The sequence below is a fragment of the Corticium candelabrum genome, chromosome 7 (assembly GCF_963422355.1).
Source record: "Corticium candelabrum chromosome 7, ooCorCand1.1, whole genome shotgun sequence".
NCBI classification, from domain to species: domain Eukaryota; kingdom Metazoa; phylum Porifera; class Homoscleromorpha; order Homosclerophorida; family Plakinidae; genus Corticium; species Corticium candelabrum.
Window position 1 is genome coordinate 2180196 of NC_085091.1, and position 26444 is coordinate 2206639.

The 26444-nt window shown below is 38.8% G+C and overlaps 1 protein-coding gene across 2 annotated transcripts; it reads right to left on the minus strand.

The window, feature by feature from the left end:
- Positions 1 to 5: 5 nt before the first annotated feature.
- On the minus strand, positions 6 to 26398 carry LOC134182692 (centrosomal protein of 104 kDa-like). Of its 2 annotated transcripts, XM_062650124.1 has the most exons (35): positions 26159 to 26398; positions 23938 to 24087; positions 23303 to 23394; positions 23155 to 23236; positions 20009 to 20048; positions 19841 to 19939; positions 19681 to 19779; positions 17540 to 17680; positions 17361 to 17477; positions 14770 to 14853; positions 13236 to 13307; positions 13139 to 13169; positions 13003 to 13062; positions 10071 to 10207; positions 9916 to 10012; positions 9763 to 9833; positions 9088 to 9249; positions 8956 to 9017; positions 8848 to 8884; positions 8745 to 8780; positions 8550 to 8615; positions 8078 to 8125; positions 7941 to 8017; positions 6338 to 6365; positions 6194 to 6274; positions 5714 to 5842; positions 5502 to 5594; positions 3627 to 3661; positions 3409 to 3563; positions 3324 to 3339; positions 3000 to 3108; positions 2790 to 2928; positions 2628 to 2689; positions 2486 to 2555; positions 6 to 220 (listed from the first exon to the last, which is right to left on the minus strand). In XM_062650124.1, the coding sequence occupies exons 1-35, from the start codon at positions 26269 to 26271 to the stop codon at positions 90 to 92; spliced, it is 3021 nt and encodes a 1006-aa protein (XP_062506108.1). In that variant the 5' UTR covers positions 26272 to 26398; the 3' UTR covers positions 6 to 89. The 2 variants fall into 2 exon arrangements, with proteins under 2 accessions (XP_062506108.1, XP_062506109.1); XM_062650125.1 differs by lacking the exon at positions 23938 to 24087.
- Positions 26399 to 26444: the final 46 nt, after the last annotated feature.

Here is a 26444-nt window from a genome sequence, read left to right on the forward strand (position 1 = left end):
AGAGATCACCTGAATATACATTTATTTATTCAACTTTTAATAGCTAGACGATGTCTGATTTCGCTCGTAAATTTTCAATGAATAATTTTTCAATGTTGCTTAGATCTGCCTCGGACTGGTAATTTACTGCCTCGAGTCACACCTCGAATTTTCCGACCTCCAGTCACCCCCCTGCCAGCGCCTTGACCACCTGCTCCTGCTTGGGGTTTCCTCCGCTTACCTAGAGACAGAACACCACGATGATTATGCAAAACATTGTAGAAATATTCACACACTAAAACAACAAAAACCTAGTGGACTACACATAATGCACTACACACAATATTTAGTATGCAATTTGTGTGGCAATTACCACCAGATGACTACCTGATGCTTATTCTATAGAGAAGAGTGTTTGTGGTGATGTAGTTGGCATGCAAGATCCAAGACCAACGTAAACAAGTAGCATATGTCCTGGTCCAATGGTCAGTTCAACCATTTTGTTCCTAGTCTAAACATTTGCGCATGCCCCACTAAAGATGAGAGATAAACTGACGCAGACAAAGTGCACTACCTCACTTACTATAGTACTAACGATTCCATTTCTGTTTATCCAATAAACCAATGTCAACACAACTGAAACACACATCTAAATCAAGCATATGTGAAGACACTAGAGAGTTGGATGCATATGATTTCAATCTACATGTAACAACACAATGTGTTAATTGCCATAATCTCTTGGCTTACCTAACAAACTACAGTTTTGCTTGCTCCACAACTTTAATTAGTTAATATTCATGTCTCTAGCTATTATACATTATTATACTTGATATCCCAATAACCATCTGCTGCATGGTGGTCGCCGAAATGCCACCTGGTTGCAAGCCAAACAAAAGTCAGTTTTTCATAAACGTCAATAAGGCAGACCACAGAATGACCTGATTGCATTGCTAGTTCTTAATTAGGCAGCTTGTAAACTGTATATACAAATAAAAAAGATGGCGTCACTATCTCACGCGAAACCGTGCAGATCGAGCAACAAATTAAAGTTTGTACTCCTATGTCTCGTTTTACAAGTCACACTCTTTGCTCAGAATTCTAGAACACGTCGACAAAACCTGTGTAACTTCTATGACTTTGGCTATAGCGTCAGAGAAGCAATGTGTCAAGACAATACAGAGTTGCCAACTAGGAATACTGAAAATGCGTGAGATCTCAGATTTTCATCAGTAATTATTTCTGCATAAGGGGAATGGCCACAAACAACTAAATACCTAAATTTTTACAAACAGTAAACTATATTAAATAATTGCTGGGCATTCACTGTTGGTCGCTTCCTCAGGATCGCGTGGCATAATATTCCACCATTTGCATATGTATTGCGTGCTGCAATATAGAAACTATTTTATGCATCCTCGATTTCCGGACTAGATTTTATATTAGTTACTATCAGACACAACAGATTTTTGCGTAATCTACGGTGTCTACCTACAGGTTCACTGTACATGTCTGCCTGGATCTAGTTCCAGCAATCTAGAAGTTGCGTGAGATCTGGGTTCCTTGCGTGTGAGCGTGTGACCTGAAGGAACTTGCGTGAGACTCACGCAAGTTGCATGTTAGTTGGCAACTCTGAAATATCATGTTTATACCCACAGCCTCACACAAAATCTTGTAAAAGTCTCGTAAAAATCTCGTGTACATGAAAACTGCAAATGTGTACATGAAATGTGTACATAAAACGTGTACATGAAAGGTGTACAGAAAATTTTGTGTACATGAAAACTGTGCAAATTCAATTAATTTGTACACACACTTAAAAACTGAGAAAATGAAACTTATTATAATACAGTTAATTTGAGTAACTCTGTATGCAAGAGAATCTTGAAATTGTTAAACTTATAAAACAATGAAACTTTTAGTTGTTTTGCATGAGCTACTCAAAATTAACTAAAACAGTTGCATTAATCAATTGAGATGTGGGTTTCTAGCGCGTATTTATGGCTCTGACTGTTGCATACCAACAACTAACTTTCCACTAGCTGTTACATATACACTCACATATCTGTCTATGCGACTGGGCATAGATCATGTCTGGACATCTATGCCCAGCCGCATGGACATATACTGTATATATATATATATATATATATATATATATATATATATATATATATATATATATATATATATATATATAAACACACACACACACACACACACACACACTGTAACAGTATATCACTTACTGATAACAGATGTTTAATTGCATGTCAGTTACCCTTTGATTTTGCATGTCAGTTACTCTAGTACAATAGCAAGTCACTGTTGCCATATAGTTAGCCTACAAGGAGTCACACATACATGCACAATCAAGAGCAAAGACTAGCTACTGCCACATCAAATTAATGGCATCTCAGCAAACCTCCACAACCTATTGTAACAAATATTCACTACGAAACTCACACACAAGATACCAACTCAACTTAATCTCTAGTGAGACTACCTTTGCGAGGTTCTCGTCGACGAGAATTGTGTTGGCAGCCATCTTTACTCGTCAAATGCAACACCCAACCCTACAAAGGAATACCAAAAAGAAAGAACAATCTCATTACATTAAAACACTGTCATAATCAAGTCAAACAAACTTCCTCATCCATTGCCACATTCTCATGACACAGTGGGCAGTGAACATGTCTTTCTGTTGGGGCTATACACAATGACAAACAATGTAACTACAATTTTGAATTATTTCCATTCATTTTGCCTCAATTAACTATAAGTTTAACTCAGAAATTAATAACCCTGACCTTTGCAACGGCCTTCAGTAGTATGCTCTTCAAAGTCTTTTGTCTGAATGGCTTCCTTGCAGTGAGGACACTCTTTGAAGTTCGCTTTTGATTCACACTCACTTAGGCAGTGATCAGTCAATTGAGCGATTTCAACAACCTTATGTTTCAAATGTTTTGGAATGAGAAAGCAGTCATGATAGATGTGCAACAAGAAGAACAATAATTTACCTGATTACAATGTGTGCATCGTTGTAGCATTGGACAGTCGTCTAAATAATGTTTCTCCAAACCTGCGGCGTCATAACTGTCATCGTAGTCGCCACAGAATACACACGACCTGCAAGATAAATTGTACACACCCTATAGCAAACGCAAGCACCAACAACGTTGAGTGCTATTAGCAGATGATGCATGTGTACATGTCATAGAAAAGACCAAATGTTGACAGACTGTTGTTTCAATCATACACCAATCACATTCCCAACAGTTCACAGTATCAACGATCTTAACACTGATGACACTACCAATCTTCTGAAGAAAAGTCAAACTTACTTGTTTGATTCTGCATCTAATACCACAGAAATGCACAGAATTAGTTACACCCACTGACGCAGCCTAGACTCGACCATTTGCTCACCTGCAGTGTGGGGTTTACTCTCTCTTCTTCGTCGATCAGCATGAGCTCTGATGGGTGTTCTCATTCCTGTGCTAAACGATGTGGCAGAATGAGCGGCTAAAGACTTAGGAATTCCCTTGTCGTTGATAGTTCGGTCACTGCCAGTACCAGGTAAGCTAAATAAACAAGTCACAGTACTGTAAATAAACACGTTAAATTGACAAGTTTTAGTCATGTACCCTAAAGCAGCGAGATCAACTTCACTGGCTCCAACCTAGAAATATTGGAAATATTGTCACTCTAGAACTTGTGTTGAATAGGCAAACAAGAAGTGGAAAGCTAGGTAGGTATGGTGGGCACAGTGTGCAGCAAATGGAAAAAGCTGACAAACAACAAACAAACAGACAGACAAATAAACAAACAGAAAAACAAATAAACAGACAAATAAACAAACAGACAAACAAATAAACAGACAGACACAAATAAACAGACATACAACCAAATAGGCAAACAGACAAACAAACAGAACAAACACACAAACACACAAACAAACAAATATAAACAGACAGACAAACAAATAAACAGACAGACAGACAAATAAACAGACAGACAAACAAATAAACAGACAGACAGACAAATAAACAGAGACAAACAAATAAACAGAAAACTAACAAACAGCCAAAAAAACACAAACAGACAGACACACAGACAAATAAATAAACAAACAGACAAACAACTAAACAGACAGACAAACAAATAAGCAGACAGACAGACAAATAAACAGACAGACAAATAAACAAACAAACAAACAACTAAACAGACAGACAAACAAATAAGCAGACAGACAGACAAATAAATAAACAGACAGACAAACAAACAAACAGACACAAAACAAGTAAACAGACAGACAAACAAGTAAACAGACATACAGACAAATAAACAGACATACAGACAAACAAATACACAGACAAAAACAAATAAACAGACACACAAACAAACAGACAGACAAACAAACAGACAGACAAACAAACAGACAGACAAACAAACAGACATACAAACAAACAGACAGACAAACAAACAGACAGACAAACAAACAGACAGACAAACAAACAGACAAAAACCAAATAAACAGAAGACAATTTAAACAAACAGACAAACAAATAAACAGAAAAACTAACAAACAGCCAAACAAACAAATAAACAGACAGACAACTAAACAGACAGACAGACAAATAAGCAGACAGACAGACAAATAAGCAGACAGACAGACAAATAAATAAACAGACAGACAGACAAATAAACAGACAGACAAACAAACAAACAGACAGAAACAAGTAAACAGACAGACAAACAAGTAAACAGACATACAGACAAATAAACAGACATACAGACAAACAAATACACAGACAAAAACAAATAAACAGACACACAAACAAACAGACATACAAACAAACAGACAGACAAACAAACAGACAGACAAACAAACAGACAGACAAACAAACAGACAGACAAACAAACAGACAGACAAACAAACAGACAGACAAACAAACAGACAAAAACCAAATAAACAGAAGACAATTTAAACAAACAGACAAACAAATAAACAGAAAAACTAACAAACAGCCAAACAAACAAATAAACAGACAGACAACTAAACAGACAGACAGACAAATAAGCAGACAGACAGACAAATAAGCAGACAGACAGACAAATAAATAAACAGACAGACAGACAAATAAACAGACAGACAAACAAACAAACAGACAGAAACAAGTAAACAGACAGACAAACAAGTAAACAGACAGACAGACAAATAAACAGACAGACAAACAAATAAACACAAGACAAGTAAACAAACAAACAGACAAACAAATAAACAGACAGACAAACAAACAAATAACAGTCAGACAGACAGATAAGGACAGACAATTAAACAAACAAACAAACAATAAACAGACAGACAAACAAACAGATAGTCAGCAAACTGATGCACTTATGACATACACTAACAAACAAATAACAGACAGACACAGACAGACAGACAAACTGACAAACAAACAAACACAAAACCTCATGTAAAGAAAATTTCCAACTATACCTTCTGTCTACTATACCTTGCCAGATGCAAGATCTTTGAGTGTTGCCAGTTGTTCCTTCAGTTTCTGCACCTCTTCCTGCTTCTGTCGTTCCTCAGCATGTAATACAGCCTACACAAGACACATCACTCAGTACTGTATACTGCACACAAGTATGAGTGTCATGTATCTGCTTGATTAGACCAAGACACACAAACACCAGTTTCAGTATCGTTTCATGCACTGCCAACCTGTTGCTCCTCCACAGTTGGTATACCATCCATCTTGTCAAACTGTCTAAATAGCATTTTCCACAGAGTCTTCTTTCGTGCTTCCTCAGTATCAGGAAGATGTGAGCGAACAACAGCCTTCGAACTTTCCTTCACAATCACAGCAACATTTACTCAGACAACGAAACAGAAAGAACGAAGCTTTGATGTACATTTAAAGCCAGGAAAAGCATGTTACCAAGCCATATGTGCATGGTCCACATACTGATAACATAAACTGCAACTAGGACTTCATGGAAGCCTTTTTAAAATAAAATTTTGTTCAAGCTGCAACCTATTGTTCTAGCATGTCTCTCTAGCTGCAGCCTTTTTGAGAACTGCCTCAATCAAAAGTGGCCTCTACTTAAGGAAATACAGTATTACAATCACCTTTAATTTATATTCATAATGTAAGTGATATATCAATTCGAGTAACAAATGCTACATGTACTGTCTGTATACCTGCTGGTAGAGGTCGAGAATAATTCTGACTGCTACATCACGCACTTCCTTCTGTGTATGTTCCAATGCAGGACACACAAACTATGCAGAAACGTCAGACAATTTGACCATAAAATGAGAGAAGGTATTATGTGACTGGGTTACCTTCATTACGTTATCCACGGTAAGACCACTAGACAAAAGATAACAATAGAGACATTACTCGATACGAAATCTGTACATGCACACAAATCGTTGTGCTGCGTGTGTGTGTGTGTGTGTGTGTGTGTGTGTGTGTGTGTGTGTGTGTGTGTGTGTGTGTGTGTGTGTGTGTGTCTGTCTGTCTGTCTGTCTGTCCATCCATCTATCTGTCTGTCTGTTTGTCTGTCAACCACATACAAATTGAAACATATATCTACCATTCAATATCCCCTAATCACTAAACATGAGTTAAAGTCAATTCCCGAATAGGAGAATACATGGGAATTGCGGCTAATAGATAAGGAATTGAAGAGCAGACATGAGCGTAGTTAATTACTGCTAGTGGAGTAAACGGTTCCAATATAGCAACGTTTAGCTATGAACTTACTTTCGAAGGTTCAACCAATGCTTCAACTACATAAGCTTGCTACAGTAGCTACAGCTGTTTTACTTATCAATCCATAGTTCAAGTATGTCCGCATCAGCTTTCAAGTAGAGGGCGTTATAGCTGTGACTTTGAAGTTATCTGATACCTAGTGTAATGCAAGAGTAAGAGGCAGGGTCAAGAACCAATCACAGCATTCATTAACTGATCTGGAACCTCCTCCTTGTGAGCTCTCCAATGATGTTGGAATCAACTCGCTACAACGTCCGCTTCAGGAGATACGGGTTTTCCCCACGTATTCGGGATTGGACTTTAGAAACGTAATAAGTCCAACAAGTAATGTCTGTAACAAAATTAATATTCGATCCATAAGCCCATACAACTTGCACACCTTAATAAAATAAAATTGAAAAGCATCTACTTGGCAAGGAGGGGTGTGTACTAGCTCTGCTGACATTAGACTAAAAGATCCCTTCCACTAAGTCTTGACATGTTAACCACTCCACCATTGCATCTTCCATCTTCATCCATACACTCTTGCCAGCATTACAGCAAGAGATAGCGTTATATAAGAATGAGTTTACCTTTCTTAGTTATGGACAAATGGACACATGTTAAGCCCTTCACATCATTCAATGTCGACCATAAATGTCAGTTATAAAGATAGCTCCACATGCCACCAGAAACAGAATCTCCATGCGCTACGTGGAGCCTTAGGCTAGCGCTGACAATTCACCTCTTGGCCACAGTCATCCAAAGGAACTGACTATGGCGCAGCTCTGGGACTGAATACAAAGGCCTACGGGTACCCGTCTGCTGCATGATGTTACTGCCCAGCCAGCGGTCATGTCCACCTCAGTCAAAGACCAGGTACTCATTTATACTCCTGAGTCAAGAGAGGCAATTATGTGCGAGTTCCTTGTCTAACAGAATTACACTTGTGCCCAATACATAAACCAATGACCCAAAGGTCTCGAATATTTCCATTCTCCAAATGCAACTCTCTAACCAATTGAGCTACAGATGCCACAACACACAAACACACACACACACACACACACACACACACACACACACACACACACACACCACACCACACCACACATGCATGCGCGCAAGCACACACGCACATACACAGCAACCATAAATTAGTTCATTACTGTAAACCAAGTCATAATTCACCTCTTGTTCTGTACACCTTGCTCTTTGATGAGCATCTCAACAACTTCGAGTCGTGAACAGTACAAACGCCCAGGACTCTGCAATGCAAAACTAGAATTCAGTAAATAACAATTACATGCACTATAATAAAGACTAACTCGAGGCTTGATAGGCTCAACACACATTGGTCCCACCACAGACAACGGCTACAACACAAACTACATATTATCCACATACGCTTTCCCTGGTACAGAATTACATGTGTGTGTGTGTGTGTGTGTGTGTGTGTGTGTGTGTGTGTGTGTGTGTGTGTGTGTGTGTGTGTGTGTGTGTGTGTGTGTGTGTGTGTGTGTGTGTGTGTGTGTGTGTGGGTGCCTGCGTGCATGCATGCGTGTGTGTGTGTGTGCCTGCGTGCATGCATGCATGTGTGTGTGTGTGTGTGTGTGTGTGTGTGTGTGTGTGTGTGTGTGTGTGTGTGTGTGTGTGTGTGTGTGTGTGCGTGCACACGTGTGTGTGTGTGTGTGTGTGTGTGTGTGTGTGTGCGTGCACACGTGTGTGTGTGTGCACGCGCGCACGCACATGCATGCATGCACATGCATGCACGTGCATGTCCTGCATAGGGTTGCTTACTTTGACAAGAGGAAATTCAGCAAGCTCTTTGACAAAATTCTTCGCGCTGTCTCTTATCCTAACCGTCTGCATGCAATCACAACAATCACAACAATCAGCAAACATTAACCATAAACATGCACATTCTGCTGCAAACCATTAAGCAAGATTCAAAACAATGCTACCACAATATTAATATCAATTAGGAAGACCTACCATGTCAACACCTTTAGCAAGCACCAAAGGCACTGTCTATACAGTAGACACTCACTGGTAATTACAAGTCACAACAAACATCTTCCACAAAGTTGCTGTTTACCTTCTCCATTACATGAACAATGTTCTCTTTGCTTAATCTACCAATTAACAAACAGTCATATCATGATCCTGCATGTAAACAATTTGAATGCAATTTGATGCCACTTACTTGTGTTTCTTTGCAAATGTTGTGAGTAGGATCTTCAAAACATTCAAGGAAAGCAAGAAAACCTCAATAAGAACAAACCGTTAGCTGTGCATGTGTTTGTGTTGATCCTTGATGCTTGTGTTAATTACTAACTGAATGAACTTTGTCTGTAAGAGCTTTACGAAGCAACAACACTGTAGCTCTCAATACGTCAACTTTATCGTGATCTCCTAAATCCTTGTGAATCAAGTGGGCAAGCAGAGCATTTAGAGCCTCCTCTCGAAAAGAGTAAACTTTAGAGTAAGCTTTCATTACCTAAATAAGAAGACAGAGATTACCTAATGTGATTTCAGTACAACATTTGGCAAACTAATTAAGATTGTTTTGATCATCGTCTAATTTGCATTGACAGAGATGAACAAACGAGGAAACAAGCTACCATACATGATGTACAAAGAGACAGCCAAACAGACATACAAACAGACAGACAAACAGACAGACAGACAGACAGACAGACAGACAGACAGACATGTGCGATTGAGACAGTACACTTACTTAGAGTTGTGTTGCATGCAGATTTCAATGTTGAAGTATATGAGACAGACAGACAGACAGACAGGCAGGCAGGCAGACAAACAGACAGACAGACAGACAGACAAACAGACAGACAGACAAAAAAGACAAACAACAGAGAGCAGACATACACACAAACAAATGTCAAAAAATGAATAAACAAACATGTAGACACACAAATACACACACACACACACACACACACACACACACACACACATACACACACACACACACACACACACAACTACACACCAGGTCTAAATCAAATATTTCAATAGCTGACGAAGCCTCTCGAGATGACTTGTCACTTAATGGCTCCGGACCTAGAACAAATCAATCACCCAACTCAAACAAGCTCCACAACCAAAACATAAAAGATAGCATTTAACAACCAAGCATCACTACCATCTGAATGTGTTGCTCCATCGTCATTTTGTGCCTCAAAATTCGCCTGAGAACGATTGGCTAATGCTGGCAGTGGCCGTTCATCAGATTCATCAAACTAAATCATAAAATGTGTTATGAGCGGAGAGACACTGTTACAATGTTATTTCACTCACTAGTCTGGAATTCATTACTGGAGATTGGCTGTGACGAGGTGACAATGGAGAGTTGAATGCAAGCGTTGTGAGGGCTCGATCGTTGGCCATTGTGCCATCTGATATATCACGTGTGTGCTGGACGGGACGAGGAGGAGCTAAAACGAGACACGTTTACTATCAATCTACTCTGGCATGATGGACAAAGTTACCTCTGTGTGTGTGTGTGAGTGTGTGTGTGTGTGTGTGTGTGTGTGTGAGTGTGTGTGTGTGTGTGTGTGTGTGTGTGTGTGTGTGTGTGTGTGTGTGTGTGTGTGTGTGTGTGTGTGTGTGTGTGTGTGTGTGTGTGTGTGATCATCGACTGTTGAGGTCCAATGTCAAATTAAGATTAGTTGCAAAAGATGTCATATAAATTCTCAGTCAAAAAGTTTGCCATTAGTCGTCTGAACAATCCTAGAATTGTTATCAAATTTGAACATCTGAAAAACCTGAAGGTTCATGGACTAGACTTAATATAGCAGCAACAAATGCAGCCAAGAAAAAAATTGGCTTCAGAAAGAACGAAAGGGAAGACTGGTTTGACAGCGACAACATGGTAATACAAGATCTCCTGGACAGAAAATATGTTGCCTATGGTAAACTACAACAAAATCCAAGAAGTATTAAATTCAAAGAAAAATTCCAAGAACTAAAAAGACAAACACAACGTGAATTACGCTGCTTACGTGATAAATGGTGAGATGATCGTGCAAAACATCTACAGGAATTGGCAGACAACAATGACAAACGCTTCTATAGCGAATTGAAGACCATCATTGGCCCAACACCAACTAATGTCTCACCTTTGCGAAATGAGGATGATCAGTTGTTAACTGGTAAATCAGAAATACTTGATTGTTGGAAACAACATTTTGACTCGCTACTCAACAGAGATACTGAGGTTGCTGCTACAGCACTGAATGTTCTCTCTCCATTACTGATTCAGCAGAATACGGATGATACGCTAGTGCATGAAGAAATAGAGATTACCTAAAACAGGCAAGCCCGCAGGGCCAGACGGTCTTGCTGCTGAGTTATATCAAAGAGGAGGTTCTGTTTTTGTGGAAGAAGTTATCAAAGTCATTCATTGCATATGGAATACAGAGGTAATACCGAATGAGCTAAAGGATGCTGACATAATTCCAATCTTCAAGAGAAAAGGTGATAAAGCAGACTGTACAAACTGGCGTGGAATTTCACTATTGTCCATTGCTGGAAAGTACTATTAAGAATACTGCTGAATAGACTAATAAAATCAATTGCGGAGGACGTTCTCCCTGAGTCTCAATGTGGCTCCGTGAGGGAAGAAGCACAACTGACATGGTGTTTACTCTAAGACAACTACAGGAAAAGAGTAGAGAACAGCAAAAACCGTTGTAAATGGTATTTATGGACCTGACAAAGGCTTTTGACTCAGTTAATCGTGAAGCTCTCTGGCAAATTCTGGAAAGATTAGGTTGTTCATCCAAGTTTGTCAATTTGATTAAACAATTACACGAAGGAATGTCAGCAAGAGTCATGGTGGGGAAAAATCAGAGGGATTTTATATGCAAACTGGAGTAAAACAGGGTTGTGTTCTGGCACCAGCTTTGTTTGCTCTCTTCTTTGTAGCAATGTTAACTGAAATAAATCATTGTGTAAAAGGTCGAGGTGTGTCTGTACAGTATCGTATAGATGGCAAAAAAATTCTACAACATTTGGAGATTTATGGCAAAACCCAACACATCAATTACAAAGTTTCGTGAGTTACTATATGCAGATGACTGTGCTCTTGTAGCACACTCTGCTGAAGAATGCAACACATAGTTTCCTGCTTCAACTATGCTGCTGTCAGCTTTGACTTACAAATTAACATAAAAAAAGACGGAATGTTTGTTTCAACCTGCTCCAGGAGCAGAAACAACAGCTGATGATATCATTGTTTCTGGAGAAGCATTAAAGAAAGTATCTACAATTTCTTATCTTGGTAGTGTCATCTCTGATGATTGCATTGTAAATAATGACATTGCTACACGCTTGGAAAAAGCAAACAAATCATATGGTGCACTTCAAAAGAGGTTGTGGAGTCAAAGAGGCATCAAAGTAAAACTGAAATCAAAGTATACAAGGCAGCCATTCTTACACCTCTTTTATATGGGTCACAATCATGAATGCTTTACAGGAGAAACATTAAAGAACTTGAAAAATTCCATCTTCATAGTCTGCGCCATATCTTGCGAATTCACTGGAGTGAAAAGTGTCAAATAGTGAGGTTCTGAAATGATCTGGTATGACAGAGATTGAATATATGATAACGAAACAAACACTACAATGGGTCGGTCATGTCACAAGAATGAATGACAGAAGGCCACCAAAGCAAGTGTTCTATGGACAGTTGTTAAATGCCAAGAGAAGAACTGGTGGCCAAAAACTTAGATATAAAGACATGTTGTGTCATCATCTGCAGAATGTGGGCATCAATCAAGCCAACTGGGAGTCACTGGCGTCTGATCGTTTGGTTTGGAGGAAGAAAGTGTCATCTGGTCTGAAGAAGTTTGAGGATGAGAGAATAGAAAATTAGAAGAACGACGAAACATACATCAGCAAATGGCACAAGTAGTAACAACAAGTCAATATGTATGCGCCATCGGTCATCGCGATTGTCATTCTCGTATTGGTCTCTATGCACATGAACAAGCACACAAGTGATGGTTGAATTCTAATGAGTACAGAAGTCGTGAACTTGTACACGAGTAGCGAACAATGAATGAATGAATGTGTGTGTGTGTGTGTGTGTGTGTGTGTGTGTGTGTGTGTGTGTGTGTGTGTGTGTGTGTGTGTGTGTGTGTGTGTGTGTGTGTGTGTGTGTGTGTGTGTGTGTGTGTGTGTGTGTGTGTGTGTGTGTGTGTGTGTGTGTGTGTGTGTACACACTTACAGCTGTATACTATTGGATCCGGCGAGTGAGATGACTTCCACTTGTGGTGAGACTGCTGACCTTTAGACAACACACAACATCAAATCCAGTCATTACAAATCATCTGCCTGTATCCATAAAGTCTGTACATCCATACCAACTGGCACAGCAGGTGAACGACTCTGATGCTAAATGCCAAACTCAAGTACAGACTTAACTCCACTGATCATGCAATAATTCATGATGTAACATACATAATCAAGTTCAAGAAGATCATTGAGATCCAACTGACTATAAATCTGCATTCTAAACTGGTCACTCTGCATCTAAAGTGTGACAACAAAGACACAATAAGCCCAACTATGATTTAAGCAAGAGTTGTTCAGCATCATGATTTAGCACCAGTTTGCCCCTCCAGACACTTAAACCAGCAGCTCGCAATGCACACTGACCCTCAATGCTAGTCAATTGAATAAGATCACACGTGACAGTCCTTTACATTTGTAAATTAATGTTAATTTATTAAGCAATTTGTCAACCCTGAGTGCCCATTTTTGTTGGCAAACTGTTCATATTCTGAAAATTTCATATTGATATGTTAAGCCATTCGAGAGACACTGTGTTTACAGACAAAACAACAGATAGACACAAACATACAGACAGATCGACAGACAGACAGACACAAACACACAGACAGATCGACAGACAGACAGGCAGACACAAACGCACAAACAGATTGACAGACACAAACACACAGACAGACACACACAAATGCACAGACAGACAGACACACACAAATGCACAGACAGACACACACACAAATGCACAGACAGACAGACACAAACACACAGACAGATTGACAGACACAAACACACAGGCAGATTGACAGACACAAACACACAGACAGGCCAACAGACACAAACGCACAGACAGATTGACAGACACAAACACACAGACACAAATGCACAGACAGACAGTCACAAACACACAGACAGACCAACAGACACAAACACACAGACAGATCAACAAACACAAACGCACAGACAGACACAAACACAGACATACACAAACACACAGACAGACATGAACACACAGACAGACACAAACACGCAGACAGACACAAACACACAGACAGACACAAACACAGACAGACACAAACACACAGACAGACACAAACACGCAGACAGACACAAACACACAGACAGATCAACAGACACAAACACACAGACAGACCAACAGACACAAAACACACAGACAGATAGACAGACACAAACACACAAACACACAGACAGACCAACAGACATAAACACACAGACAGACCAACAGACACAAACACACAAACACATAGACAGGCAGACCTGCAGACACAACGACACACACCTCCGAAAACATTACATGCAACCTCACTCTGCTGTGCTACTTGGGCTGTAACCAAAAAAGAGTGACAAATCACCTCATGAAAGAGTATGTGTAAAGGGTGCTAGCACTCTCAGTCAAACGTGTAATAGCAATGTCGTAGTCCATATGATGCTGACGTTGACACTAACGCTGATCCTGAAATAGGAATGAATTCAACTCCAGCGTCAGCATCAGTGTCAACATCAAAGGATGCCACTTGTACCTGAGCATCAGCACTATATTGTAAACCAGGCTTAATGTATGGTACCGAGTCAAACTGGCACTTAATCAACTTACTATAATTAATATAGACAGCAAGACACTGTATGTATCTGTACATGCATCGTCAAGCTAAAGTACTCATTGGTAAACGACTTCTCTGTGTTGTACCTTTTTCATTTGTGCTGTATCATAATCCTCTTTTTGAACGGCTTTTTGTTTCTCGACTTCATATCGGCCCAGTCGTTCACCAACCTATAAAGTCTGAAGTTAGAGTAGAGTATTCCTTGTAGTAAAAATTAGAGCAATCTGAAGTAAAGTTAGAGACAACAATTCGCCAATATAAATAGAACATCAAAGCTGAATAGATAGGCAAACGGACAGACAGATAGAGATAGAAAAAACAAACACAGATGCACAGAAAAACAAACAGACAAAAAAACAGACAAACAAACAGACAGATGGACAAACAGACAGATGGACAAACAGATAGACATATGGAGCGCTTTCACACACAAAGTTAAGTAGGATTAACTTGGGTTAGGCTAACTCGGGTTGAGTTATGACAACCCTACCCCACCCATCTTGCGTTCACACATACGACACAGACAAATAGATGCAGGAGATCTACAGTAGAGCACATAAATCGATTGCTTGAAGTTTCTGCTTGAGAAAAGGAAAGCAGTAACGCCTCTCTAATGGAACATGAGAAGGAGAAGCTATTTGTACATTGGTGCGATCGATCACTAGGGTGTGTCTTTGTATATATTAGGGTGTGTCTTTGTATATATTAGGGTATGTCTTTGCATATATTAGGGTGTGTCTCCGCTTAACTCCACTCTAACCCGGTTTAACCCTACTCGGAGAAAAGGGTTAGCTTAACCTTCGCTTAACCCCAGTCTTAACCCAGGTTTAGTGAACTCGTGTTCACATGACGTTCATATAACCCAAAATTAACCAGATGTAACCCGAGTTAGCCCTGTATGTGAAAGTGCTCATTGTTTATTGATTATAAACTTTTAAGACACAAGCAAATCTTGAAAAGTAAAAATCCACCTCAGTCCATACTCTGTTCATTAATTCATGCAGACCTAACGGATTAAACACTCAATAGACAGACAGACAGACAGACAGACAGAATGGACCATTTAGCTAGATCTGTGCCTCCTCCATTATTGCAACCATCAGCATCTATACATGAAGAACAAACTCATGACACCTTCAAGGCTATTCTATCACTCCAATCCATCACTGAATCACAATGGAATCAATGTACCATGCGTGAGAAATATGGAAGTTTTGGTTTGACGTCTGTAAAAGATGTTGCCTCTGTGGCATATCTAGCAAGTTGGGCTCATTCTGCAGCTACTTTACCTAAATGGTTCCCAACTCTTTGGGGGTCACCTGAATTCTTGATAAATAACATGAACAATATATTCAAGTCTCATTGGACAATGCCATAGTGGAATATAACGATTCTCTTGGTCATGGTAATGTTTCTCAAGAATTTTGTGATCTACTTGTCAACAACACAAAGCTTCAGCACCGTCTCTCTGCCCAAGTCTTTTTTCAAGCAAAGTTGAGATGTGTCTAGAGACAGCTGGTGATGCCAAGGACAAGGCTCGTTTAAGATCAGTTTAAGAAAAAGGTAGTGGCTCATGGCTTGAAGCGGTTCCCCCCTCAGAAAAGCTTGCACTTAACCCCAGCAAGTTTCACTTAGTGGTTCTATTGAGGATGGGTTGCCCAATGCCATTTGGAGGTTGGCTGTCACACCGTGAATGTGGGAACGTTCTCGACAAAGACGGATACCATTTTCTTAGTTGTAAACATGGAGGAGGCCCTATATGGCAGCATGATTCTGTTGTGAGTGGATGGTCTGAATACTTGCGTGAAGTTGGTTTGCACCACAGAAAAGAACCAAGAAACAGATATACAAACAATGATTGCAGACCCGATATTGTGGTGTTTGACACTGATGAGGGATTGAACATTGACTTAGATGTTGCCTTTGCTCATCCGTGGAGCTCTGAAGTCTTATCAAATCGGCAGAAGAAGATGGATTCGCGGCTTCAGCAAGGGAGGAGCAAAAGAGGAAGAAAAATGCTAAGCTAGCCTTTCAGGTGGAGGTACACGTACTACTAGCCCAACACTCGTCCCGTTAGTCTTTTTTTTGGGAGATGGGGGCAAGAAGCAGAAAGATATTCGAATACTCTTGTGTCCAGAGCAAGGGACTGTGAAGGGAAGGAAAACCATTCTGAGTTTGTCTGCTACTGGAGGAAACGTATAGCCGTAATTGTGCAGAAAGTTAATGCTGGAGTGATACTAGGAAATTGAAGATGATAACAGGAGGTCGGGGAGATGGGGTTATGGGTGAAGATTTGGATGTACAATGTAGTGTGCACTAAAATTAGTTAGTTAATTACATACAGTTTAGTTGTAGTTTATGGTAGTTATTTAAGACTCTTTGCGGTTGATGTAAATGCATAGGTAGTTTTAGCCTTTTTAAGTTTGAGACAGAGACAAGGATTAATGTATATTTAGTGTTGTAATTGTGCTTAAAATGTATTGAAGTAAATGAAGACAGACAGATAGACAGATAAACAGACAGACAGACAGACAGACAGACAGACAGACAGACAGACAGACAGACAGAGACACACACAGACAGACACAAAATGCACAGACAGACATGCAAACAAACATGTAAAACAAACAAACAATAACAGACAGAGAAACAAACAGCTTTGCACATGCATGTATACCTTCCTCAAATCGGCTATTGCTTGCTTCAGTTTCTTGGCATAGTCAAACCGTTCCTTCGATACAGCCTCGTTCTTCTTGATTTCCAGCTTCCGAATTAAGCTAGCAGTCTCAGGATCCTGACATGAACACCAACCGGCGATGACAACAACAAACCACTTATCAATGTATCACCTCTTACAATATACATGTCAAACATGAGATCATCTACAGCTGGAATGTTCTCTGTCCTGTTAATTGAGCCCCACAGCAGAGGATCAGGGTTCATGCTGTGTGTCAATCCGGGTGGTAAATACGAGTGAAGAACATCGGCTAGACCAGCCTAAATAGTCAAACACTGCTGACATCATCAACAACACTACTAACTTAACAACACATATAATTGAAATCAACGTGGCAGCAAGTAGCAAGTACAATAATCTTGTGTTTACTTAGACTATTCTATGAAATAATACTAATATCAATAAATTAAAAAAATTAATAATATTAATAATAAAAAATAAAATTACAAAATATATAATTATACATTAATATTAATTTAATTTATTTAGTATAATATAAACATGCATGTAAGCTAGTACACAACAATTATTGTATAAATACTATTTAAACTATTTTATAAATACTATTAGAATCAATAAACTAATAAATTTTATATTATTAGTAATAATAATATTAATGAATCATTATAATATATGCAATCACACATTAATATTAATTTAATTAATTTAGTAAATAAACATTTTTGTGTTAGTACACAACAATTATCGTATTTACACAGACCATAAATTAATATTAATATCAAAACATTAATAAAACTTTGATATTATTTATAACAATAAAATTAATAATTAATTAATTATAAAAATACATAAACACACATTAATATTAATAATTTGTGTTAATACATTGTTGCAATTGTACTTACAAGCAAGTTTATTTATTAAATTAATTAAATTAATCCATAAAATAATTAATATCAATACAATAATACATTTCAATTAAACCAACAAAAATTACACTATAGAACAATTTCAAGGAAAGAAGACGTAAAGTAAAAACGCAAGTACTTTAGATTTACTCTATTTTGTTTCATGCATATAGATCAAGTCACCGTCTTTACTAGTGACCAGACAGGCGGCTATGGGAACAGCCAAGAGCAGACCGCTGGTGTTTTCGATGTTAACACTTCCAGTTTCTGCAACCTGTGAGACACACAAATGATGCACGAAGAAGGGTGAAGGCAACGTGACATCGTATCCAGTTTGCTGTGATATTGTAGGCAGATGCATGTTTATCTGAGATGAGGCTAGCCAATCTCTTCAAGAAGGTTGTTGTCAAGGGGCTTGCACCACCAGTACAGCAAAAAATAAGAGGTGTAAAGAACGCTTGTTCAATTCTTGTAAGACGTGCTTTGTACTTTCTCTTTTTTTCTTGTTCCTGTCTCTTGTAACACAAAGGTAGCCCCAAAGATCTGTATGACTGGGTGTTAGCATTGAAAACACGTACGTCAAAATACGTTTTCCGAAAATGACTGCCCCAAAAACCGTATGCAGATATGTTAAGCCTAGCTTCATCCTCTCTGCTATTGCATTTTAAGGGGAGCTTTTTCTCCTGTAACAGGCTGTAGAGTTGGCTCAGTCTCTACATCATGACAAATGTCAGACATGAAGTTTGCAAAGATGTCATGAAATTCGTTGTGTCTTAGTGTGGGGAAATCTCCAGTGGGGCAAGCAAGAGAATGGTTAACACTAAAGTTCTTACGACAAAGGCAAACATCTGGTAGGAAATATATAAAATTAATAATTAATTAATTATAAAATATATAAACATACATTAATATTAATAATTTGTGTAAATATAATAATTGTTGCAATTGTACTTACAAGCATGTTTATTTACTAAATTAATTAAATCAATCTATAAAATAATATTAATTAATATCAGTACAATAATAAAGTTTGCTATTATTAATAATAATAAAATTAATAATTAATTGTAAAGTACATAAACACACATTAATATTAATTTTAATTAATTTAGTAAACATAAACTACCATTATAAATTTATTAGTATTAATAAAATTAAGTAATATTAACATACATAATTACACAATAATATTAATTTCATAAATCTTTAAAAACATTGTTTAGATTCTACATTCATTTTGCTCCCTAATGTATGTACTCTTACTCTACATGCATGTGCACCTGAAGTGCATACATGCCCTTGTAACAACGCAACAACTGTAAGCAAGACTTGAAGTCATTTAGCATTGCTATCACAACATCACAATACAATTGACTAAACTTGACAACCACCTGTCTACGAGTATCATGAAATGTGTGACTCTGATTGCGTTCTGCTGCTCTAGCATCGTTCGCATGCCCGCCAATCACATTCACAGCCACTAATCCAACCTACAGAATTTATGTCTGAAAACAGGCATCACGACATCCATAACATTTTGCTTGTGTCTACCTGATTAAAAATGTTTCGTTTATTGATGTAGTTCTTAAGAGATACGAATTTGATAAACTGGCCAATGGCGTCAATGTGGATTGATTTCAACTCTCTTGCCTGCATCATGGATTACAGTCTTGATATAGAGCGTACACATCAAATTGTGTTATCATAAATAAATGCAACCTGGAATTGTGTTGCTTTGTTATCTGACAGTGAAATATAACTGTAAATAGTAAACAAATAACGAATGTTAGGTTCACAGATTAGCAGTACGTGCAACTGTAATATTGCTAAGCGTCTTGTTCCTCTGTATTTCTGTCTGTCTGACTGTCTGTCTAAGAGGCAGCTACGCTATGTAGCTGAGAGACGTGAGATGAGAAAAGCAAATATGAAGTTCTGTCAGTTGAGGATAGCACAACACCTAACTTAGTTTCTCTGGTCTTTGAACACTTTGGGTTCTGGGGTCAGGAGGCTGATAACTTCCTAAACTCACTCTTGAAGAAATCTAAAGATTCGGAGAGCAGAAGTACTAAAGCCAACTTCAGGACAAGATGGCGTAGGCAGATTTCTCTAATTATCCAGAGATGTAATGCTAGAGTTATATTAAAGAAGATAAGTAGATTGCATGTAGGTATGATAGACGATTTTTTCTCTGATGTAGATATTCAGTACTATAGAAGTTCATTAGGATAATAGCTATGACTTCATAGACTCGTACTCAGTCCTCCTTGCACGTGGGCGCTTTTTGTATATTATATCACGTGACCATTTATTTCATTAGTTTAATTAGAAATCAATCCTGTAAATTGTTGCCATCTGCAACTGATAATATGGTGTTGAGTAATTAGTCTCACCAGTTTACTACTAATGTCCCCAGCCACAATTGCTAATAACTGTCTAAATTAACGGTCTAATTGTGAAGATAACTGATACTCAATTCATTCTAATAGGATCATAGGAGTGCCCTTGTAACAACATTTTCTCATCTCATGTTACAGTTTTGACCAATCAACACAGCTAAAACCTACGTAACATAATATGTTACCAGTCCTTCTCCTGAACAAAGCATGTGGTAAACAGGTGGAGAGCTTGTGAGGAGGAGGATTAGGTATGAGTCTAATGACTTCAGACATTTCAGTAGTTTTTGTTAATGCTTAGGATGCTTTCGTTTTGCGATTGTTACATTTACAGTTTGGAAGAGAATAGAACAATCTATCTGTCAGTCTGTCTGTCTGTCTCCTTGTCTGTCTGTCTGTCTCCTTGTCTGTCTGTCTGTCTGTCAATACATATCTTTCTTATACGAGACATTATTACAGTCTACGCTAAAAATCAGCAAGTTCTAAGATAACTAGGACCCAAGAGGTCCCTAACTACGACTAAGAGTCAAACAGTTGACAATAAGCTAACAGAGTTACTAATGGCACCAACCGAGTCACCACTCTACTGGACTCTGCTCATCTTCTGCAGTAATACTCTTGCATTGCACTGCTGCATCGCAATTGAGAATCACGTCTTCCAGTAGTTCTTGAACTCGTCCTGTCTGCACTCAGTTGTCCATGTTGCAATTGATAAGAGCTGGTTAAGATATTTTTGGGCCTCTTACCCCTATCGACCAAAGTGTTCCATCACCAGAGGAATGAAATTCAGTGTAGTTCCACAAGGGCGTGTCTTTTTGGCATACTTGTCATTTTCAGCATTTCTCTTCGAGTTGCTGCTGTCCCATCTTCTAGGGCTGCCTTTGGAAGAGCATCAAGTGCCCATGAATGTGCCAAAGAGATTTTAACTCCACTTCTTTACAGGAGTTAGGATCCACTACACATATGTCAGGTCTGCTGTCACAATCCAGAAAACGGTGTTTTGGTTCAATCTTGTGAACAACATGCAGCTGGCTGAGGCACTCATACCATACTTACATGTGATGAAGTGATACCCATCCCGTCTGTTGGTCTGTCTATTTGTCTGTCTGTCTGTCTGTTTGTCAAATCTTCATATATTTCTACATATCAAAGCTAATACATGTGAAACTAAAGTAACAGCTAATAAACAATAAGTGTCACAACTAATGAACAAGATGAATTAAAAAGCTCCCCTACGGAGCCTACAAACCGAAACTTAGTTTACTAAATTGAAAATTGAACAACATCTAGACTCTGGCCAGCTTTCTGTCCATATGTTACTCTGATCATCTTTCTAGCTAACACTGAGGCATTGCAACGCTAAAGTTGACAAGTGTGTCTTCTCCAATGAGCCTTAAAATCTGAGGAATTGTTGCTTCCTTCTTCATCTCCGTATAGTTTGGAAATTTTATTGAGGAATGTTAATGCTTCTTCTCCCCACCCACCAAAGTGCTCCAAAACTAGTGGAATAAGGGCAGGAGTGTACCTTCCAGGCAACTGCTCTTTAGAATATTTGCTATGTTTGACGTATTCTCTCCTTTTTGCTACAGCTCCATCCATAGTCGCTGCACTTTGGAGAATGTCCTGGCTCCACGGGTTATCTGTCTGTGTCTGTCTGTCTGTCTTTCTGTCTGTCTGTCAAGGTCAAGTCCATTAGTTAATGACTTTGTTGTTTGCAAGAACTGGTTTGTATTTAAAAAATCCTAGCATATGTACAAGTAGCATCTGTATGAGAATAAATTATCTGTCTGTCTGTCTGTCAAACTTCATAATCCTAAAAACAGATTATGTCTAGCAACCGCAAAAGACGTACTGCAAATCATGCAGCTAAACTAACATAAAGACAACCACTCAGAAAAAAACATTAAAAATCTAAATGTCCACCCACCCTTGGCAATCTACACAATTTTCTCGCAATCACTCAAGCATTGCATCAGTGAAGAGCAACTGTAAAGCTCCATCTTCAAAAACTTGGAAGTACCTTCTGCTTTGGACTCTATCCACCTCCATGCTCACACAACTGTCTAAAAACTAATTAGCTCGCCACCCCAACAACCAAAATGCTTGTAGACCAAAAGAAGTAGTTGGAAATTGCCAGAGACATATTTTGTATGCTGCTTTCTGTTGCTCGTGCTCTGCTGCAGTAAAACCGTCAACGTCCACAGGCAGAGACAATCTCCATATTCCATGGTTGCCCAACAGAAGCATCTAACTCAAGACCAATTCCAGCTATTTTATTGAATGCAAAGATGTCAGGTCTAGAATTAGTGGCATTGTCTGCTGTCTACTGTACTCCATTGACTCATTAACATCTATTGATTACTCAGTTGTCTTACGGTCTTACCACAGATATAATATACTACATATTTCATCACATGTCAATAACAAACACTTAATTAATTAATCAAATAATTAATAGAAAGTGAGGCCTACCCGAGTCTCTGAAATCTGCAGTTGTGATATGAACATGATGATCCTGGTGGACAAATTCCTATGTGCAACTCTATTTTTGAAGCTACAAGAACGTCACATTGCATTAAATACATGAACTGTTAGGATGGCCTTGTGATCGAGGCATCACCGATCATATACTGATGAGATAAAATCTGCAGTTTCCTCAAACGAACAGGCTCAGAAAGCTGTAGAACAATCTCTTGTGGATATGTACAATACCTAAACGACGTGTGCAACATTCAGATACGTGATGATATGATATATTTTAGAGCAGCAGAGACAGGCTGACAGGCAGACAGACAAACCAACATACAAAGCACAAACACAGAAATGAACAAACAAACAAACAAACAAACAAACAGACAAAGACAAATAAACAGACCCTCATTGTCCCTCCAATCCGTGTAACTATAGATAAAGACAAAGAAAGAATGGCAGACTTCCAGTCTGACATCTGCATGTAGCTTAATTTGCTTTTCATTGCTCATGTCATCAGCAGAACATTGTCACGAGTAGTTGGTACAGTCACAAAACTCTTTGGATGGCTATTCACTAGAGCTATTTACAGACAGACAGACAGACAGATAATTTATTCTCATACAGATTCTACTTGTACATATGCTAGGATTTTTTAAAATACAAAACAGTCCTTGCAAACAACAAAGTCATTAACTAATGGACTTGACCTCGAATGTCAAAATCAAACAATCTATCTAAATCACCATGATTAGGCGACAGTAATGAAATTTTTCTAAGGATAACTTTGGCATTGCATCTTTGCAGAATTGTAGAAATCTTTTTCTCCAATACGACATGAACATGGAAGCATTAAAATTGGCTTCTGGATTTGCTGACTGTTGTGACAAATGCTGCAAAAATTCTCTGCCTTCGTGCCCCACCTCCCAAAATGTTCTATCACAAGAGGAACACATCTTGATACATATCCTTCTGGAACAAGCTCTTCTAAATATTTTTTCATGACAGACAGACAGACAGACAGGCAAACAGACAGACAGAGACAAACAGACAGACAGAGACAGACAGACAGACAGAGACAGACAGACAGACAGACAGACAGACAGACAGACAGAGACAGACAGACAGACAGACAGACAGACAGACAGACAGACAGACAGACAGACAGTTCTACCCAGTTTTTCAGCCACTAAGTTGGCTCAGGGTAGTTTGCATTGTTCTCTTTTAAGTGTTAGATGTTTGTTTTTAACATGTAGTTCTCGTAAACTCTTGTAGTTGCAGAACTTTACATAGTTACCTTGCTAGCATTGTATGATAGATGTATGTTTGAAATAAATGTTATTTAACAGACAGACAGACAGATAACATCTAATACTGGCTTTACACTAGACGATTTGATTCAAGCTAATTTCTGGCCCGTGCTAATTTGGCATGATTGGTGGGGTGTTTAGTCTATCCGGGCTAACTAGGCGTGGTGGTGCGTTTGGCATATGCTTTGCACAAGCGCATGAAGATGTTACTAGTTTTGCTTCTAATCTTATATCGTCGATACCGGCGCAAAACCTTTCAAAAAAATTCTTTGACATGTTCACCAAAGTCTTCAAGGTTGTGAATACGAAACGAGAAATATGGGAATACGCAGAGGGAAATATACTATAAGTATTGTTGCCCAGTAACCTGAAAATATGTAACACATGGTTAGGTTTAACTCAAGCCTGGCCCTATGGTTTAGCTTGGACTAATTTAGCACAGGCTAAATGCACTTAGCTCGAGCCAACATCGTTTACACGGGGCAGTTTGGCTTGAGTCAAATTGTCTAACGTAAAGCCGAAATAAGTGAGTTTGTCTTACAACAAAAACTATCTAGTCAACTACATGAGGCAAATGCAATTCCTGCCTGGAAACTCCGATTTCACAATCAGATAGAGCTGCAGCTAAATTAGATCAATAAGAGGTAAGGGAGCTGGGTCATGGCTGGAAGCTATATTCCTACTGAAGAGATTCTTGCACTAAACCCCGACAAATTTTGTTTGGCAGCATCTCTGAGGTTGGACATACCTGCACCTTTTGTAAACTGAAACATCCAGTGTGAATGTGGCAAGTTGGCAGATGAATATCATCTTCTTACATGCAACATGGAGGTGGGCCTGTGTGGCAGCATGATGAAATTGTAAATGCATGGAGCACTTGTCTACATAAATTAAAGATTCATCACGAGAAAGAACCTCGACATCGTTGGTCTGGAAATGAGAATAGACCAGACACAGTTGTGTAGCTATGACTCTGATGTAGCCATGGCTCATCCTTTCAGCCAAGACACTTTAAAGCAGGCAGCTTTAGAGGAAGGTTTCACTGCAGCAAAAAGGGAGGAAGAAAAGATGATCAAATACAAAAAACAACAACTTGCCGGCAATACATCAAGCCTCAATTTCACTCCTCTGGTATTTGACATGTTGGAACTTGGGGATCAGAAGCTACCAACTATTTAAACAAACTAGCCAGAAGATGAAGAGACATTGAAGACTATACAAATGAAGCTGGCTTTAGAGGTTTTTGGAGGAAAAATTCTCAATAGTCTTACAACGATAGTTATCCTCCACCGCTGACTCGTGTCTTTAGAGAAGTAGATGAGAACATATACGATAGAGATTATCAAACTAAAGCTGAACTCAGTAGCTTGTTTGCATTTAGTGTTAGAAATGTAACGTAGACTTGTGTTTCAATAATGAAATTGACAGACAGACAGACAGACAGACAGATTGTTTTATTCTCTCCCAAACTGTAAATGTAACAATCACAAAACAGACAGACAGACAGACAGACAGACAAACAGACAGACAGACAGACAGACAAACAGACAGACACGTGCATGCAGACAAGCACAACCGCCAGAATATCAAATTACTACACAAACCATTCAGATCACCCTCCTCGTTGTTACACAAAGAAAACAACACTTTTTAGACGAACCAAAAAGCACCACCGACAGACGTACGCGCAGACCAACCTTGAAGACCGCCATCCCTTAGCAAGAGGAGTGTGAAACTGCAGACCGACCGCAGGATAGTCGTCCTCCTCGCTGCTCCAATAAACAACGCGGAAGGACAGCTTTCGCGACATTCTAGCCTGCAAAACGTTCCAAGACAATCAATCTCGCTGTAAACCGATCGATTTTTCCTGTAGAACGAGCAGAATTGCCTGCACAGGACAAGCAATGTTGATAAGTCTGTGCAACTTGTTTGAGGTCCCGGATAAAGGCTTTCTCCATACCAACAGTTGTTAGGGCGCGCGTT

Excerpts from the sequence above, each read along its gene's own strand:
- LOC134182692 (XM_062650124.1), bottom strand. The coding sequence starts at position 26,271 with ATGTCGCGAAAGCTGTCCTTCCGCGTTGTTTATTGGAGCAGCGAGGAG. Across the intron at positions 17,478-17,539 it reads TCATGTTTGACATGTATATT|GATCCTGAGACTGCTAGCTT; the intron begins GTAAGAGGTGAT and ends TGTTCATGTCAG. Across the intron at positions 2,690-2,789 it reads TACTGAAGGCCGTTGCAAAG|CCCCAACAGAAAGACATGTT; the intron begins GTCAGGGTTATT and ends CATTGTGTATAG.